General features: G+C 49.4%; 1 protein-coding gene across 1 annotated transcript in view; it reads right to left on the bottom strand.

Moving 5' to 3' along the window:
• Positions 1 to 20,913, bottom strand: part of LOC311235609 (ankyrin repeat and SOCS box protein 14-like) — a gene marked incomplete at both ends in the record, with an annotated part of 49,757 nt that overhangs the window by 14,704 nt on the left and 14,140 nt on the right. Inside the window, 2 exons of the mRNA XM_084323073.1 lie at positions 2,490 to 2,737; positions 13,790 to 13,948. Coding sequence (XP_084179199.1) covers positions 2,490 to 2,737; positions 13,790 to 13,948 — 407 coding nt within the window. The remainder of the gene's footprint in view (positions 1 to 2,489; positions 2,738 to 13,789; positions 13,949 to 20,913) is intronic.

The following is a 20,913-nucleotide window of genomic DNA, read 5'->3' as shown; positions in this document are numbered from 1 at the left end:
CACACACATACACACAGAGAGAGAGACACACAGAGAGACACACACATACACACAGAGAGAGAGACACACAGAGAGACACACACATACACACAGAGAGAGAGACACACAGAGCGACACACACATACACACAGAGAGAGAGACACACAGAGAGACACACACATACACACAGAGAGAGACACACACAGAGAGACACACACATACACACAGAGAGAGACACACAGAGAGACACACACATACACACAGAGAGAGAGACAGACACACACAGAGACACACAGAGAGACACACACATACACACAGAGAGAGAGACACACATACAGAGAGACAGAGAGAGACACACACAGAGAGCGACACACACACACAGAGACACACACACAGAGAGACACACACATACAGAGAGAGACACACAGAGAGACACACACATACACACAGAGAGACACACAGAGAGACACACACATACAGAGAGACAGAGAGAGACACACACACAGAGAGAGAGACACACACACAGAGAGACACACACATACAGAGAGAGACACACAGAGAGACACACACATACAGAGAGAGACACACAGAGAGACACACATACACACAGAGAGACACACAGAGAGACACAGAGAGAGAGACACACACAGAGACACACACATACACACAGAGAGACACACAGAGAGACACAGAGAGAGAGAGACACACAGAGACACACACATACACACAGAGAGACACACACATACACACAGCGAGAGAGACACACACACACACACACATACACACAGAGAGAGACACACACAGAGAGACACACACATACACACAGAGAGACACACAGAGAGACACACACATACACACAGAGAGAGACACACACAGAGAGACACACACATACACAGAGAGAGAGAGACACACAAACACACACAGACAGACACACACACACACACAGAGTGTGCATCAGTGCTGATCTCACCTGGCCGGGGATAGACCCTTAGTTTAATGTGGTTAGTTCAGTTAGGATGTCTGTTTATTTGCTCTAACCCCTGTCCCTGTCTCTGTCTGAGTGTAAGGCCCTTTCTCACTCAGGTATTCGGTTTCATTCCGTTTCGTTCTGGCCCGTTCCGAGATCTGATGCGAACTCCCCCCCCCCCCCCTCTCCCCCCTCTAGTTTGCGTACACACTGCAGTCTTGTTTCGTTCCGGGTTCTGTTTACGGTTTGCCTTTTGAGCGTTTACGCTTGCCGTAGGCGATGATGTCACGTTCGAAAATGTAAACACAGGAAGTGTTAACATGGCGCTGTAGACTGGATGCTGATATAAAATGAATAAATAAGCAATAAATATGAAGTTATATTTGAACCTCTGTTGTCAAGCCTTGTCAATATAACCCACCCCATTTTATCACGAATGGATGGTGTTGTAGAGTTTGCTTTTGAGCGTTTCCCAGGGCTAACGCTAAGCTAACGGCTAACGCTAGTTAGCTTAGCCTAGTCTAGTATAGCCTGTAGCACTTTTTCTTTTTAGCAAAGAACGTGCAATAAACAAAACGGATACATTCACTGTGTGTTCTGCCTCTTTTCTCACGAATGGAACTCTGTTGTAGAGTCCGCTTTTGAGCGTTTTGCAGGGTTAACGTTAACGCTAAGCTAACGGCTAACGCTAGTTAGCTTAGCCTGTCCAGCAGCTAACATTATCCCATCGTTCGTGGCAATTATATTACATGTCATTGATCTACTGGTCGACCACAGCCGACTGGTTGGGCACCACTGGTCTAATAGAAATAAATGCATTCAAACAAGAAACTAATGTATAGAAAATAGCATGGCAAACAAAAATTGCCAGGCCTAATGCGAGCCAGGGAAGTGCTGTGCGTTTGTAACGTGGCTTCATGTTTTCATCCACTTGTTTTTGGTTGAGGTCTGAACTCTCAAATTGCCCATAAATATCGTTTTTGTGGGTATTCTCCAGTTGTTGCTGTGTGGTGTTATCTGCCCAAAAATTCAAGCAAGCATGACAGTAACGACCCGCACGGCCCGATTCCGAGACCACCTAATCCAACTGGTCCCGTTCAGCGGGGGGTAAAACGAATCAGCGCCGTTTCGTATCCCAAAAGGGGTGAGTGAAAACACTCCCCCCCGTTCCCGGGAGCAGTGATTAGATCCCAAAACGTGAGTGAGAAAGGACCAGGTGTGTCGATATACAGACTGCAGTGACTGTTTTACCTCTGGGCACCACTGGCACCACTGGCACCATGGATCTGAGCACCACTGGCACCACTGGCACCATGGATCTGGGCACCACTGGCACCATGGATCCACTTCATGCAGTCTTCTGTCCGACCTACAACGTCTAACCATGCTGCTCTACTTCACCCTGTTCTGACTGAGTGATTCTCCTGCCTCTCTCTCTCTCTCTCTTTCCCTCTCTCTCTCTCTCTCTCTCTCTCTCTCTCTCTCTCTCTCTCTCTCTCTCTCTCTCTCTCTCTCTCTCTCTCTCTCTCTCTCTCTCTCTCTCACCTCTCCCCAGTAGGGTCTGGACCACCTCCAGGTGGGCTCCCTGCGCCGCCAGGGCGAGGGGCGTGAGGCCGTAGTCGCTGCGCGGGTCAGGGTGCGCTCCAGCCGCCAGCAGCAGCTCCACCAGGGCCGCGCTGCCCAGCCCAGAGGCCTCGTGGAGGGCACAGCGCCCGTGGCGCCCCCTCTGGTTCACATCAGCACCGCGGGCCAGCAGCAGCTCCGCCAGGTCACTGCGGTCAGAGCGGACGGCTGGAGGGGGGATTTTGATTTGATTTTGATTTTATTACGGATCCTCATTAGCTGGTGCCATAGCAACCAGCTAGTCTTCCTGGGGTCCACACAAAAACATACAAAAACAATTATTATTGCAAAACAAAATTATTAAAAGTCTAGAATCTAGTTCGTTGGTTGACTTTTTTTTATTACATTGGATGCCATTTTGTCACAGGAAAGATTTGCCTCGAGGATGGAACCCAGGTAGGTAATTTCATCTTTCCTTGTGACAATATTGTCACCCACTGTAACTGAGAAGCCGTCGGTCTTGCTGAGTTTGTTATTTGAACCGAAGAGAATGGACTCTGTTTTGCCCATGTGTAATGATAGTTTGTTATCAGCGAGCCATATGCAGATTTTGCCTAGTTCCTCACCAGGCCATGTGAGCGGCGCGGGGAGCGGAGCGGGCGGTTTTGACGTGAGCGACGGAGTGGGTTTTAAAATGGGTCGGCGCGACGTCCGGAGCGAGAGTTCTCCTCCGCTCCAATCCACTCCGGGCCGCTCACAGTGGTTTAACACTGATGTAATATACATGTAGTACAATGCCAAAGCAACAGATGGCGATGTACAAACATGAAGGCCATTTTCAACCAATGAGAAGGGTGAACCGTCACTCACATCCTGTTAGAAAAAGTATATGATGCCATTGTTGTTGTCGTTAGCTTACATGCTAACGTTAATGGCAGCGACCATAGCATTGTGGCTAGGTTAGCTATCATCGCTTAGTAGAGCTATAAACAACGTTATTTAACATTGCAGAATGGGTACAATTACAATACGGCTCAATACAAACAATTGTTAAGGGGCCCAGGGGGTGTAGACTGTTGTAGTTTGGTCAAATCAAGCAAATTTACATCATGCTCCAAAAAAAATTAATATCTGCCGAGCGATGTGGAGCGGGGACCGGGGAGCGCTCGATTCAAGGTGAGCGGTGAGCGAGCGACTTGGGGGCGGGGTCAACATGAGCGATTAGCGGAGCGGAACAAGCCGTCTAGAGCGAAGAGCGGATTTCTCACCCGCGCCGATCCGCTCACGGGCCCTGTTCCGAGCTTATTCCACTTTAACATCACCTTTAATCAGAGCAGCATAACTGGACCACATACCACTTTAACATAAGCTTTAATCAGAGCAGCATAACTGGACCACATACCACTTTAACATCACCTTTAATCAGAGCAGCATAACTGGACCACATACCACTTTAACATAACCTTTAATCAGAGCAGCATAACTGGACCACATACCACTTTAACATCACCTTTAATCAGAGCAGCATCACTGGACCACATACCACTTTAACATAACCTTTAATCAGAGCAGCATAACTGGACCACATACCACTTTAACATCACCTTTAATCAGAGCAGCATAACTGGACCACATACCACTTTAACACAACCTTTAATCAGAGCAGCATAACTGGACCACATACCACTTTAACACAACCTTTAATCAGAGCAGCATAACTGGACCACATACCACTTTAACATAACCTTTAATCAGAGCAGCATAACTGGACCACATACCACTTTAACATAACCTTTAATCAGAGCAGCATAACTGGACCACACACCACTTTAACATAACATTTAATCAGAGCAGCATAACTGGACCACATACCACTTTAACATAACCTTTAATCAGAGCAGCATAACTGGACCACATACCACTTTAACATAAGCTTTAATCAGAGCAGCATAACTGGACCACATACCACTTTAACATAAGCTTTAATCAGAGCAGCATAACTGGACCACATACCACTTTAACATCACCTTTAATCAGAGCAGCATAACTGGACCACATACCACTTTAACATAACCTTTAATCAGAGCAGCATAACTGGACCACATACCACTTTAACATCACCTTTAATCAGAGCAGCATCACTGGACCACATACCACTTTAACATAACCTTTAATCAGAGCAGCATAACTGGACCACATACCACTTTAACATCACCTTTAATCAGAGCAGCATAACTGGACCACATACCACTTTAACACAACCTTTAATCAGAGCAGCATAACTGGACCACATACCACTTTAACACAACCTTTAATCAGAGCAGCATAACTGGACCACATACCACTTTAACATAACCTTTAATCAGAGCAGCATAACTGGACCACATACCACTTTAACATAACCTTTAATCAGAGCAGCATAACTGGACCACACACCACTTTAACATAACATTTAATCAGAGCAGCATAACTGGACCACATACCACTTTAACATAACCTTTAATCAGAGCAGCATAACTGGACCACATACCACTTTAACATAAGCTTTAATCAGAGCAGCATAACTGGACCACATACCACTTTAACATAAGCTTTAATCAGAGCAGCATAACTGGACCACATACCACTTTAACATAACCTTTAATCAGAGCAGCATAACTGGACCACATACCACTTTAACACAACCTTTAATCAGAGCAGCATAACTGGACCACATACCACTTTAACATCACCTTTAATCAGAGCAGCATAACTGGACCACATACCACTTTAACATAACCTTTAATCAGAGCAGCATAACTGGACCACATACCACTTTAACATAACCTTTAATCAGAGCAGCATAACTGGACCACATACCACTTTAACATAACCTTTAATCAGAGCAGCATAACTGGACCACATACCACTTTAACATAACCTTTAATCAGAGCAGCATAACTGGACCACAAACCACTTTAACACAACCTTTAATCAGAGCAGCATCACTGGACCACATACCACTTTAACACAACCTTTAATCAGAGCAGCATCACTGGACCACATACCACTTTAACACAACCTTTAATCAGAGGAACACATACCACTTTAACATAACCTATAGAGGTCAATGGGTTGAGGATTGAATGCTCCCAAGCTGTTATGGTTTGTAACCGACCCCAATCGCACAACACAAGACAGGTATGAGGGTAAGCCAAGAAACTGGCATTTATTGAAACAAAGGGAAACCGGCACTGTCCCTTTAAGGGAGAAACACAAAATACTGGAAATAACAAGAGGGGAAGGAACAGGCTAAGGGAACGCTAGGGGAAGGTTAAGGGAACACTAAGGGAAGGCTAAGGGAACGCTAGGGGAAGGTTAAGGGAACACTAAGGGAAGGCTAAGGGAACGCTATGGGGAAGGTTAAGGGAACACTAAGGGAAGGCTAAGGAAACGCTAGGGGAAGGTTAAGGGAACACTAAGGGAAGGCTAAGGAAACGCTAGGGGAAGGTTGGAAGAAAACAGGGAGGAACTAGGAGGACCGGACGGGAGGACTAGGAGGAACTAGAGAGGGGAGAACTAGGGACAGAGGGACAGGTACTGGGGGACATAGGGAACAGGTTCTGGGGAACAGAGGGCCAGGTTCTGGTGACAGAGGGACAGAGGCCCGCGGAGGCGGGCTGGGGACGAGGAGGACTAGAAAGGGGAGAACAGGGACAGAGGCCCGCGGAGGCGGGCTGGGGACAGGGAGGACTGGGAGGACTGGTGGGAAACATCAGGGCCGCTCTGCAGAACTCTCTCGGCAGATCTCCGAGGTGGGTAACGGCGGCCGAGAGGGAGAGAGGAGGGTTAAAGTACAAAGGGGAAAACAGAGCAGATGCAGGAGAGGTGACTAGTCCAAATACAAAAGTTATCAAAGTAAAAACTATCTTCGTGTAAAATACACAAAGAGCAAAGTTCCAAAAACAATCCAAAAGTGAATACTATCTTCGGTGTGAACAAACACACAGTGGGAGATGTAACGTCCAAAATAATATCCCAGTGAAAACAAACAGAGGCACACGCTGGGTGAGTGACTGTCTGATTAAAAAGGTGGTTATCTTCAGTGTTAAGAAACACACGAAAACGGAGATGATCAAGACAGTCAAATAAACTCACCCAGACGTAATGCGTATAATGCGTAAAGGAGCTGGAACAGCAGCGGGGCGAGGGCGTCGCCACCGGGGAGCCGGCTGTCCGAGCCGAGGTCAGAGTGGTGCTGGAACAGGCAGCGGGGCGAGAGCGTCGCCACCGGGGAGCCGGCTGTCCGAGCCGAGGTCAGAGTGGTGCGCCACTGCTTGGAGTGCGCGCCGGAACCGAGAGACGCATCTGGGGTGCGTCTGCGTGGAGGAGTGTGCCAAGCTTGGAGGTCTGGATGATGCGCGTCTGTGCGCTGGTACGGAGGAGCGTGCCAAGCTCGAAGGTCTGGAAGATGCGCGTCTGTGCGCTGGTACGGAGGAGCGTGCCAAGCTCGAAGGTCTGGAAGATGCGCGTCTGTGCGCTGGTACGGAGGAGCGTGCCAAGCTCGAAGGTCTGGAAGATGCGCGTCTGTGCGCTGGTACGGAGGAGCGTGCCAAGCTCGAAGGTCTGGATGATGCGCGTCTGTGCGCTGGTACGGAGGAGCGTGCCAAGCTCGAAGGTCTGGAAGATGCGCGTCTGTGCGCTGGTACGGAGGAGCGTGCCAAGCTCGAAGGTCTGGAAGATGCGCGTCTGTGCGCTGGTACGGAGGAGCGTGCCAAGCTCGAAGGTCTGGATGATGCGCGTCTGTGCGCTGGTACGGAGGAGCGTGCCAAGCTCGAAGGTCTGGAAGATGCGCGTCTGTGCGCTGGTACGGAGGAGCGTGCCAAGCTCGAAGGTCTGGAAGATGCGCGTCTGCGTGCTGGTCTGGATGTGCGTCAGGTCGATAGCTGCGTGGGGGTCTGAAGTGGATCACTGGGATGCCTCCCGTGGAAGTCTAGGGAGCGCAGACCAGTCTCCCCCTCAGGCAACGGCGACAGCAGGCGAAGGCTGGAGCAACATCTCTACGCCGGAGAATCAAAACAGCATAGGCAGAACAGAGGACCTCCCGAAGGAGTCTTGATGTTTGAGAATATGATACGGCATGTTTACAACACGACCCCACGCCGAAACGAGGGGAAGAGCCCTGGTATTTAAAGCCCACAGGGGAACTAATTAGCCTGCCACCACAGGTGCGAGAGGTAATTGATAATCGAACTAAAAGTGTGAGTTCGGCACCAGACCAATCAAACACATAATGACAGGTAGTCCAGGTGTGGCCACTGAGAGTAAACGAGAGTAAAGAACGAGAGGGTGGGGGCTAGAGAGAGTGAGTGAGAAGGGAATTCCTAAACAGTAGGCTTAAAGAAAACAGAGAAAGTTGGTGAGCAGCGGACAAAACCTCACAGTACCCCCCCCTCAACGGGAGCCACCCGGCGACCCAAAAAAAATACAGACAGAGTGGCAGGGGGCAAAACAAGGCAAAAACAAAAGGTACTGGCCAAGCCAGCAGGGGAAGCCACCACAAGAGTGGGGCTAGCAAAAGAAACAGGGTCGCCGAGGGGCAACTAGGGTAGCAGAGGGGCAACTGGAGGAGCTGAGGGGTAACCAGAGGAGCTGAGGGGTAACTAGAGGAGCAGAGGGGTAACCAGAGGAGCCGAGGGGTAACTAGAGGAGCAGAGGGGTAACCATGGTAGCACCGGGAAAAGGACTAGCAGAGGGAAGGTTAGCTGCCAGGGCACTGATAGCTACAGGGCCTATGCTAGCTGTACTGCTACATCAACATAGAGGCTGCGCAAGCTGCCGGAGCTAGGCTAGCAGAGGGAAAGGGTAGCTGCCAGGGCACTGATAGCTACAGGGCCTATGCTAGCTGTACTGCTACATCAACATAGAGGCTGCGCTAGCTGCCGAGCTAGGCTAGCAGGGGGAAAGGGTAGCTGCCAAGGCACTGATAGCTACAGGGCCTATGCTAGCTGTACTGTTACATCAACATAGAGGCTGCGCTAGCTGCCGAGCTAGGCTAGCAGGGGGAAAGGGTAGCTGCCAGGGCACTGATAGCTACAGGGCCTATGCTAGCTGTACTGCTACATCAACATAGAGGCTGCGCTAGCTGCCGAGCTAGGCTAGCAGGGGGAAAGGGCAGCTGCCAAGGCACTGATAGCTACAGGGCCTATGCTAGCTGTACTGTTACATCAACATAGAGGCTGTGCTAGCTGCCGAGCTAGGCTAGCAGGGGGAAAGGGTAGCTGCCAAGGCACTGATAGCTACAGGGCCTATGCCAGCTGTACTGCTACATTAACATAGAGGCTGCGCTAGCTGCCGGAGCTAGGCTGGCAGACAGGGCTGGACCAGCATGAGAGAACAAGCTAGCTGGAAGGACAGTCCTAGCTGTGTGAGATAAACTGACCTTGCTAGCTGAAAGGGCAGTCCTAGCAGTGGGAATACTGACCTTGCCAGCTGAAAGGGCAGTCCTAGCAGTGGGATAAACTGACCTTGCTAGCTGAAAAGGCAGTCCTAGCAGTGGGAGCAAACTGACCATGCTAGCTGAAGGGGCAGTCCTAGCAGTGGTAGAGAAACTGACCTTGCTAGCTGAAAGGGCAGTCCTAGCAGTGGGAGATAAACTGACCTTGCTAGCTGAAAGGGCAGTCCTAGCAGTGGGGATAAACTGACCATGCTAGCTGAAAGGGCAGTCCTAGCAGTGGGGATAAAACTGACCTTGCTAGCTGAAAGGGCAGTCCTAGCAGTGGGAGATAAACTGACCTTGCTAGCTGAAAGGGCAGTCCTAGCAGTGGGGAAACTGACCTTGCTAGCTGAAAGGGCAGTCCTAGCAGTGGGAATACTGACCTTGCTAGCTGAAAAGGCAGTCCTAGCAGTGGGAGCAAACTGACCATGCTAGCTGAAGGGGCAGTCCTAGCAGTGGTAGAGAAACTGACCTTGCTAGCTGAAAGGGCAGTCCTAGCAGTGGGAGATAAACTGACCTTGCTAGCTGAAAGGGCAGTCCTAGCAGTGGGGATAAACTGACCATGCTAGCTGAAAGGGCAGTCCTAGCAGTGGGGATAAAACTGACCTTGCTAGCTGAAAGGGCAGTCCTAGCAGTGGGAGATAAACTGACCTTGCTAGCTGAAAGGGCAGTCCTAGCAGTGTGAGATGCTACACAAAAAAGTGGAGGCCATGCAGAGGGACCGGGTTAGCTGCTTGGGCCTGGCTAGCTACAGGGCCTATGCCAGCTGCAAGGCTGCATTAACATAGAGGCTGTGCTAACAGCCGGGGCCAAGCTAGCAGACCGGGGCCATGCAGAGGGAATTGGGTTAGCTGCCTGGCATGGCTAGCTACAGGGCCCATGCCAGCAGCAAGGGCTGCATAAAACATAGAGGCTGTGCTAGCAGCCGGGGCTAAGCTAGCAGACTGGGGCTCTGCTGAGGGACTGGGTTAGCTGCCAGGGCAAGGCTAGCTACAGGGCCTATGCCAGCAGCAAGGGCTGCATAAACATAGAGGCTGTGCTAGCAGCCGGGGCAAGGCTAGCAGACAGGGGCCATGCTGGTAGTAGAGGCCTAACAAGCTGCAGGGGGGTCAAACAGGGCTAACAGGGAAGCCAACAGGGCCAACAGGGGAGCTAACAGGCTAACAGGGGAGCTAAACTGGGCTAACAGGGAAGCCAACAGGGCTAACAGGGGAGCTAACAGGGGAGCTAGAGGGGAGCTAGAGGGGAACTAGAGGGAACAAGAAAAAAAAGGCAAACTCAACATACACCGTCTGTGCTGGCTGGGGTCGTCGATTTGGTGGGGTCGTACTGTTATGGTTTGTAACCGACCCCAATCGCACAACACAAGACAGGTATGAGGGTAAGCCAAGAAACGGGCATTTATTGAAACAAAGGGAAACCGGCACTGTCCCTTTAAGGGAGAAACACAAAATACTGGAAATAACAAGAGGGGAAGGAACAGGCTAAGGGAACGCTAGGGGAAGGTTAAGGGAACACTAAGGGAAGGCTAAGGGAACGCTAGGGGAAGGTTAAGGGAACACTAAGGGAAGGCTAAGGGAACGCTAGGGGAAGGTTAAGGGAACACTAAGGGAAGGCTAAGGAAACGCTAGGGGAAGGTTAAGGGAACACTAAGGGAAGGCTAAGGAAACGCTAGGGGAAGGTTGGAAGAAAACAGGGAGGAACTAGGAGGACCGGACGGGAGGACTAGGAGGAACTAGAGAGGGGAGAACTAGGGACAGAGGGACAGGTACTGGGGGACATAGGGAACAGGTTCTGGGGAACAGAGGGCCAGGTTCTGGTGACAGAGGGACAGAGGCCCGCGGAGGCGGGCTGGGGACGAGGAGGACTAGAAAGGGGAGAACAGGGACAGAGGCCCGCGGAGGCGGGCTGGGGACAGGGAGGACTGGGAGGACTGGTGGGAAACATCAGGGCCGCTCTGCAGAACTCTCTCGGCAGATCTCCGAGGTGGGTAACGGCGGCCGAGAGGGAGAGAGGAGGGTTAAAGTACAAAGGGGAAAACAGAGCAGATGCAGGAGAGGTGACTAGTCCAAATACAAAAGTTATCAAAGTAAAAACTATCTTCGTGTAAAATACACAAAGAGCAAAGTTCCAAAAACAATCCAAAAGTGAATACTATCTTCGGTGTGAACAAACACACAGTGGGAGATGTAACGTCCAAAATAATATCCCAGTGAAAACAAACAGAGGCACACGCTGGGTGAGTGACTGTCTGATTAAAAAGGTGGTTATCTTCAGTGTTAAGAAACACACGAAAACGGAGATGATCAAGACAGTCAAATAAACTCACCCAGACGTAATGCGTATAATGCGTAAAGGAGCTGGAACAGCAGCGGGGCGAGGGCGTCGCCACCGGGGAGCCGGCTGTCCGAGCCGAGGTCAGAGTGGTGCTGGAACAGGCAGCGGGGCGAGAGCGTCGCCACCGGGGAGCCGGCTGTCCGAGCCGAGGTCAGAGTGGTGCGCCACTGCTTGGAGTGCGCGCCGGAACCGAGAGACGCATCTGGGGTGCGTCTGCGTGGAGGAGTGTGCCAAGCTTGGAGGTCTGGATGATGCGCGTCTGTGCGCTGGTACGGAGGAGCGTGCCAAGCTCGAAGGTCTGGAAGATGCGCGTCTGTGCGCTGGTACGGAGGAGCGTGCCAAGCTCGAAGGTCTGGAAGATGCGCGTCTGTGCGCTGGTACGGAGGAGCGTGCCAAGCTCGAAGGTCTGGAAGATGCGCGTCTGTGCGCTGGTACGGAGGAGCGTGCCAAGCTCGAAGGTCTGGATGATGCGCGTCTGTGCGCTGGTACGGAGGAGCGTGCCAAGCTCGAAGGTCTGGAAGATGCGCGTCTGTGCGCTGGTACGGAGGAGCGTGCCAAGCTCGAAGGTCTGGAAGATGCGCGTCTGTGCGCTGGTACGGAGGAGCGTGCCAAGCTCGAAGGTCTGGATGATGCGCGTCTGTGCGCTGGTACGGAGGAGCGTGCCAAGCTCGAAGGTCTGGAAGATGCGCGTCTGTGCGCTGGTACGGAGGAGCGTGCCAAGCTCGAAGGTCTGGAAGATGCGCGTCTGCGCGCTGGTCTGGATGTGCGTCAGGTCGATAGCTGCGTGGGGGTCTGAAGTGGATCACTGGGATGCCTCCCGTGGAAGTCTAGGGAGCGCAGACCAGTCTCCCCCTCAGGCAACGGCGACAGCAGGCGAAGGCTGGAGCAACATCTCTACGCCGGAGAATCAAAACAGCATAGGCAGAACAGAGGACCTCCCGAAGGAGTCTTGATGTTTGAGAATATGATACGGCATGTTTACAACACGACCCCACGCCGAAACGAGGGGAAGAGCCCTGGTATTTAAAGCCCACAGGGGAACTAATTAGCCTGCCACCACAGGTGCGAGAGGTAATTGATAATCGAACTAAAAGTGTGAGTTCGGCACCAGACCAATCAAACACATAATGACAGGTAGTCCAGGTGTGGCCACTGAGAGTAAACGAGAGTAAAGAACGAGAGGGTGGGGGCTAGAGAGAGTGAGTGAGAAGGGAATTCCTAAACAGTAGGCTTAAAGAAAACAGAGAAAGTTGGTGAGCAGCGGACAAAACCTCACACAAGCACTGGAATACACAAACATCATGTAGAATGCATACTTTTACTTTAGATACTTAAGTACATTCAATAGTAAATACTTTTCTACCTTTACTTAAGTAGACTTTTATTTTTACCAGAGTACCATTTATCTGGGTATTTCTACTTTTACTTAAAGGAACACGCCAACATTTTGGGAAATTAGCTTACCGTCTTCTCCAGAGAGAGACAAGAAGATAGATACTAGATATGTCTGATATTATCGGCCTGCCGATATTGGCATTAAAATGTAATATCGGAGATTATCGATTTTTTTTAATTATTATTATTTTTTTTTTTTAACCTTTATTTACCGAGGCAAGCAAGTAAGAACAAATTCTTATATACAAAAGCAGCCTGACCAAAAAGCAAAGGCCTTTTGAGGGAAGGGGGGGGGGGGGCTGCAACAAAAACAAGGTTATGTACATGCATACAAGTAAATCAAATACAAAATTACAGTTGCAATAGTATACAAGGAAACTTACAATAAATAAGGGAGAGAGAAGGAAAGGGAGTGAGAACCAGAGGGGGAGAGAATAAAAGGGGAGATGCACAGATAATGATTACATTTAGAATGCCTTGTTGAATGCATCCAGTGAAATTAACCCATCAATGCATACTTTTATTGTCAAAAGTAAGCGTAATGTTGTGTTAATTCCACGACAAGAGATATGCAATGTTAGTTACCTGAAATTATTTCGTTTTTGGGGGGGGGGGGGGGGGGGGGGGGGGGGGACCCTGCATATATCGGTACCAGAAATTAAGACTGAGTTGGACAATATCGGTATATCGGATATCGGTAAAAAAAAAATAAACAATATCGAACATCCCTACCAGTTTCCTCTCTGTGCGTTCAGTAGAAAGCGATCTGGCTGCACGTTAGCCTAGCTTAGCACAATGAATGGAAGCAGACATGGCCGGTTAGCCTTCGGGAGAGGTGTTAGTTGGACAATGCCTAGGGCTGTCCGCTTCCATTCATTGTGCTAAGCTAGGCTAACGTGCAGCCAGATAGCTTTCTACTGAACGCACAGAGAGGAGACTGGTATCTATCTCCTCGTCTCTCTCTGGAGAAGACGGTAAGCTAATCTCCCAAAATGTTGGCGTGTTGCTCCTTTAAGTAAAGGAACCGTGTACTTCCTCCACCGCTGGCCGGTAACATGGTGCAGCATCCCTACCGATCACCAGCGGGGAGTCGTCCTCGTGGTCCTGTGTGTCGGGGTCGGCCCCTCGCTGGAGCAGGAGGGCAGCGTTCTGCAGCAGACCTGCTTCCACCGCGAGGAACAGAGGGGTCTTCCCTCGGAGGGTCCGGCTCTGCAGCGCCGCCTCCCCTGAGGCTGGGGGGGAGACGGTCATTTAGCAGGTTAGAGATGACCTCTGACCTCTGAGGCTGGGGGGGGAGACGTTCATTTAGCAGGTTAACCTCTGACCTCTGACCTCTGAGGCTGGGGGGGGAGACGTTCATTTAGCAGGTTAAAGATGACCTCTGACCTCTGAGGCTGGGGGGGACACGTTCATTTAGCAGGTTAACCTCTGACCTCTGACCTCTGAGGCTGGGGGGGAGACGGTCATTTAGCAGGTTAAAGATGACCTCTGACCTCTGAGGCTGGGGGGGAGACGGTCATTTAGCAGGTTAAAGATGACCTCTGACCTCTGAGGCTGGGGGGGAGACGGTCATTTAGCAGGTTAACCTCTGACCTCTGACCTCTGAGGCTGGGGGGGAGACGGTCATTTAGCAGGTTAACCTCTGACCTCTGACCTCTGAGGCTGGGGGGGAGACGGTCATTTATCAGGTTAAAGATGACCTCTGACCTCTGAGGCTGGGGGGGAGACGGTCATTTAGCAGGTTAAAGATGACCTCTGACCTCTGAGGCTGGGGGGGAGACGGTCATTTAGCAGGTTAAAGGTGACCTCTGACCTCTGAGGCTGGGGGGGAGACGGTCATTTAGCAGGTTAAAGATGACCTCTGACCTCTGAGGCTGGGGGGGAGACGGTCATTTAGCAGGTTAACCTCTGACCCCTGACCTCTGAGGCTGGGGGGGAGACGTTCATTTAGCAGGTTAAAGATGACCTCTGACCCCTGAGGCTGGGGGGGAGACGTTCATTTAGCAGGTTAAAGATGACCTCTGACCCCTGAGGCTGGGGGGGAGACGTTCATTTAGCAGGTTAAAGATGACCTCTGACCTATGAGGCCGGGGAACCATTTATCATGTTAAAGATGACCCAGTTCATTGCTGGATTAAGTACTTCTAATTCTATTCACATAATATGCTTACCACATGTATCTATTGCTATGACCATTGACCGCCCATCACAATCACGCGAACTGTCTAACGCCTGTCCCGTCTCCCTGTCTCCCTGTGAGTGGCTGTCTCGTGGTGATGACCGGAGTGTTGGACGTCCCGTGATGATGACCGGGAGGACGCGACCCTCTCTGCGCCGCCCCCTTTGCCTCAAATAGATCCACCATCAGCTCTATTGTTAAATCTTTCTAAATGTTCAGTTGCTATCGCATGCACTTATCTGTGTTTCACTACACACATGAGTGCATGCTCACCAACTGTTCGCCTGTTTTACTGCAACACTACGATCACCGACATCTAAGAAGGGAGATCCCCCCCTTGAACGGTTTCTCTCCTCCACATTGCCTGTGGTGCATTTGTTCCTATTGCTAGGTTTGAGAGAGTTTGTCCTTACCTTCGCGTGGGGTATGTCTGGGAGTGTTGCATTTATTAAAAAGAATTTGACTTTATGGTGTTTTTGTTTTGTTCTTGACTTATTGTGATGTTTCTTCTTGACTTGTTTTAAGAAGACGTGTCCGGCCCATGGGGACATTAACGTGCGTTGTCTGGCCTTACAAATACATTTGATTTGATTTGAGGGTAGGAGCAGACACTCTGTTTATAGTTGAGTATACACATGGATGGATGGAGAGATGGAGGAAGAATGGATGGATGGATGAATAGAGGAAGGGAGGGATGGGTGGATGGATAGAGGAAGGGGTGGATGGATGGATGGATGTATGGATGGAGGGAGGGATGGATGGATAGAGGGAGGGAGGGATGGATGAATAGAGGAAGGGATGGATGGATGGATGAATGAATGTCCCGTGACTAAGGCTACGTTTAGACGAGCGTTTTGTGAACAGAAACCGCAAAAGTCATCTTGCAGTTTCACTTTTAATTTTACGTTTAGACAAGCGTTTTGGGGTGGAATTCTCCGTGCAGACGACGCTATAACGACGGTGCCCCGCTGTCACACGATTGGCGCATATGTCACATGACGTGCTGTGAAGACCCGCCCTACTCTGCCTCTGATTCGCAGACTGTGGATGGGGAATGTGATTGTACCAAAGCAGAGTCACTCACAGACAGTGGGTCCACTCACGCCGCGGGACAGATTCTTGTGTATTTAACCCTTTCACTGCCACACGACAGCCGGTTGTGTGATAGTAAAGGGTTAACCTTCTGTCGTGTGGCAGTGAAAGGGTTAAAAGTACTGCCAATGTAGCCTTCAGGTGATCTCCGTTGATAATAGTCAGACATACTTGCTTTGTTTACGTCTCGGCTACTGGCGCATACCTGCTACCTGTGACGTAAGCAGTACGCGCAACCAGAGCCGTGACAACCCTTTCGTCATCGTTTTAACAGATTTATACGGTTTTACAGTTTAGACGAGAGCGCAAAGCTTTTGCGTTTCTAGGAATTCCACCCTGGAAGGTAGTCTCACTTTTTTGCGGTTTCACCCCGTAAAAACGCCGTTTCCGTATAAACGAAAGGCACATCCGAAAAAATATTTTTGCGGATTCACCTGCTAGCGTTTCCGTCTAAACGGGGCCTAAGACGGGGAGGACGCGACCCTCTTTGCGCCGCCCCTGTGCCTCAAAATAGATTCGCTATCAGCTCTATCTTTAATCTTTCAAAATGTTCAGTTGCTATTGCATGCACTCATCTGTGTTTCACTACACACTTGAGTGCATGCTTACCAACTGTTAGTCTGCAACACTACTATCACCGACATCTAAGAAGGGAGATCCCCCCTTGAATGGCCCTTCTAAGGTTTCTCTCCTCCACACTGCCTGTGGAGCATTTTTCCCTATTGTTAGGTTTTAGTGAGTTTTCCTTACCTTCGCGTGGGGTATGTCTGGGAGTGCTTGCATTCTTTCATTTATTTGCATTTATTTTAAATTTGTTGGACCTTATGGTGTTCTTGTTCTGTTCTTGACTTATTGTTATGTTTCTTCTTGACTTGTTTAAAGAAGACGTGTCCGGCCCATGGGGACATTAACGTGTGTTGTCGGGCCTTACAAATAAATTTGATTTGATTTGATATATAGAGGGATGGATAGATATATAGAGGGATGGATGTATGGATGGATAGAGGAAGGGTGGATGGAGGGATGGATGGATGGAGGGAGGGAGGGAGGGAGGGAGGGAGGGAGGGAGGGAGGGAGGGAGGGAGGGAGGGAGGGAGGGAGGGAGGGAGGGAGGGAGGGATGGATGGATGGAGGGACTCATGTCATGTACTCATGTTGACACTGTAACTTATTATAAATTCACAGTATATATATTATATTATAGTTACCAGTATATTAAACTATAAATAAATATATGAGCTATTTCTCTCTCTCTATCTCCCGGCAGAGCAACCCTTCTCTCCACTCAACTCCAACACACACATCAGACCAAAGCGAGAAATGTAAACAAAGTGCAATACCAAGAGGGGCACTTTGTCCGAGAGGCTTGACGGCGTTACTGTTAATGTCTGTTGACCAGAATAATAACAACTTAAAAGTAAGCTAAAAACGTATCTTTTCACCGTGGCCTTTTAATATGGATAACATTTAAAGACATGATTATTGTAATGTAAATGAGAGCTATTTTACTGCATTATTTTTATCCTGTCTATTGTATACTTATTTTATGCCTATTCTTATGTCTCCACTTCATGCATTGCTTTTATTCTGTCAACTGTATGCAAATTATATGCAAATGTTCATTTTATGCTATTTGCTGTGAAGCACTTTGAGCTGCAATCCCTGTATGAAAAATGCTATATAAATAAAGTTATTATTATTATTTTCTCCCATTTTCTATTTTTCTCCCATCCCAATTTCGTATTATCCAATTCTACCTTCCCCTGTCTCGAACGTTGTTAGGCCACGCCTCCCACCAGCCGGCTGCAGTGAGGACCAAGCCTTGCATCACGTGTCCCCTCCGGTACACGAGGAGGCAGCCGTTGCATCTTTTCACCTGCACAGCGCGATCTCTCAGCGGCGAGGGTCTGCGTGGGAGGGACACGCCGCCCTCGTCGCTTGCTGATTCTGCTGCGCAGGCGCACCAACCGACCTGTAGGAGTCGCTGTCCACAACGTCCGATCCCCACCCACCAGCTTCCCACCCCCTAATACTGCCAATTGTATTAGTATGAACAACCAGCCAAGCTGGTAGCAACGCCGAGAGCTGGGCTCGAACCCAGCATCTCCTGCATTAGTGGCGAGCGCCTTGCCCACTACGCCACTTAGCCGCCAATTATTATTATTATTAACTGAAATCGACCACACTGGACGCACTTTCAGACTGAATAATGAGGTGAAACTGAACACAGCCCGTCAGAGTATCAGGCAGGAGGGTAAAAATAGTTAACCTTGCACGGCAGCTGGCTTCACGACGAGATCACAAGGTCACGCGAGAACCCATCTGGCCAGGCTTTAAGTTACACGCTTGTGCCCGAGCCACCTTTTAAAAAAAAATCTAAATCAAATGTATTTGTAGCCCGAGATCACATGGGCTTTACAAGAAGCATCACAATAGATCCAGAACAAAAACCACCATAAGATCCATATAACGCAACACACCCCAGACTTCCCCCGATGAAGGTGAGGAACGACTCACTAAAAACCTAGCTATAGGAAAAAAGCCCCACAGGCGGCGTGGAGGAGAGAAACCTCAGAAGGGCTGTTTAAAGGGGGGGTCCCCCAACTGGAGGTGGTGATAATATAGTGTTGCTGTAGAGTAGATGATAGATGGATGGAGAATAGAACAGGGCGAATAATTGGTATGTACCGTAATTTTCGCACTATAAGCCGCACCTGACTATAAACCGCAGCAGCTAAATTGAATGATGTGTACATATATAAGCCGCACTGGACTATAAGCCGCATGTGTTTTAATGTTTAATTACCATATGTAATTAGCATTGGGACACAATACTGTCGGACAAATAACAAGAATTAACTCATTTACAAGTTGTATTAAAGTTTAGCAAATAAGGGAACAGATAAATAACATTTCAATGCAGTCAAAAAAGCAATATTTCGATTTTGACATTTTCGGGTATGGTCACGTCGAGTCACATATAAGCCGCACCGTTATATAAGCCGCAGGGTCGAAAAATGGGGGGGAAAGGCGCGGCTTATAGGCCGAAAATTACGGTATGTATGTATACATGTAATGAAACATATACATACATAGATACATACATGGTAGCAATAGTATCTAAAGAACAACAAAAAAAGCATAGGAATACGAGCGCTGGTGTGAAAATAAGATGAAGGCTAAAGTCACGTCTCAGAGTCCTATTCCCCCGGGGGGCCGGAGAACAGCTCAGATCACTACAGGCAGCTGCGGTTTACGTGTGATGACAGCGAGAAGGTGACAGGTTATGTATATGTGTGCTGCCTATACAGTGCTGCTGATACATGTGTTTGTCCCTGTACACTGTTTTTTTTTGTATAGATGCACGAAATGCCTAGTGAGTGAATGTACAGAATAATATGTTTTTAAAGGGCGGCTACGTGGCGTAGTGGGCAAGGCGCTCGCCACGAATGCGGAGACGCTGGGCTCGCCTGTTCGAGCCCAGCGCTCCACATTGCTTTCAGTTTAGCTGGTCGTCCGCACTAATACACATTGGCCGTATTAGGGGGTGGGAAACTGATGGGTGGGGATCGGGCGTTGTGGACAGCGACTCCTACAGGTCGGTTGGTGCGCCTGCGCAGTAGAATCAGGAAGTGTCGGGGGCAGCGTGAGCCTCCCACGCGTTACTCCTCGCCACTGAGAGATCGAGCTGCGCAGGTGAAAAGATGCGACTGCTGTTACCTCAAGTACCGGAGGGGACTCGTGCTATGTATGACTTAGTCCACATTGCAGCCGGCTTGTGGGAGGCAAGAAACAGCCTTCGTGACAGGGGAGGGTTGAATTGGATGATACGAAATTGGGATGGGAGAAAATATAGAAAATGGGAGAAAAAGTGGATAAAAAAAAATAATATGTTTTTAAACTGGTTTTATATTAGCTTTGATGTCCGTCTATTTTTCTGTTTCTTTTCTGGCTTAAACATCTAGCCCAGGGACTACAACTGAAAACTAGCAACCCTGCTGCTAATGTTGGCATATTTACAGTTGTTTAATTTGTATTCATTTATAAATGTATAACTGTTGATTGATATTGCACTGTCCCTGATCAAATAAACTGAGTAAACTAAACTAAGAGGTTTCAAATGACGACTTCCCAGATGGTTGTGTGTAACCGACCGGCTGGCGGGTCAGGTTAGAAGACGGCGGTACCGGGCGGCCGGGTAGCGCAGCGGACTAAGCGTCTGCCTACCACCACAGAGACAGTGGGATCGAATCCAGCTGTGGTACCTCCGGGTTGGTCGACCGTCCATACTGACACAATTGGCAGTGTCAGCGGGTGGGAAACCCGGCGAGGGTGGGTCCTGGTCGTTGTAAAACAGCGACTCCTACAGTTCGGTCGGGGCGCCTGCACAGCGAGGGAAGGATCTAGGAGAGGTAGTGTGACCTTCTGTAGCAGGTATATATAATATACTGTTATGTATTCCACAAATAATCCCTCACGTTTTATTTTATTGCTTTGGTTTTATTTCATTGCTTTCGTTTTGTTTTATTGCACTTTTGGAGCCAAGTCTTTTATTTTGAAATCGTCACTTCCTGCCGAAGTGACGTATTTCCTCTTGCGCGTCTATACTGGGTGTTTGAAGAGCCTGTGAGCTGAGGGCGCCATCTTGTGGCCAAGACATAACACTGTCTTCTTGTATATGTGTTTAACAGGGCAAATAAATATTGAAATGGATCACGAGCCTGTCTTCACTTCCCACACACGACCGACATTGAGGAGTAGACCTTAAACCAGCTACACTTCCACACGTTACACTCTCCCAGTGAGAGTCCGCGCTGCCAGGTGAAAAGAAGCGGTTGATTGGCTACACATGTGTCGGAGGAAGCGTGTGATAGTCTCCGCACTCCCGGACCGACGGTAGGGGGTAGAGTGCGCAACGACCAGGAA

This window comes from Notolepis coatsorum (genome assembly GCF_963971535.1).
Source record: "Notolepis coatsorum genome assembly, chromosome: 10".
In the NCBI taxonomy this organism is placed as follows: domain Eukaryota; kingdom Metazoa; phylum Chordata; class Actinopteri; order Aulopiformes; family Paralepididae; genus Notolepis; species Notolepis coatsorum.
Note: the sequence above shows the minus strand (reverse complement) of the source record. Positions and strands in the feature narration are given on the sequence as shown.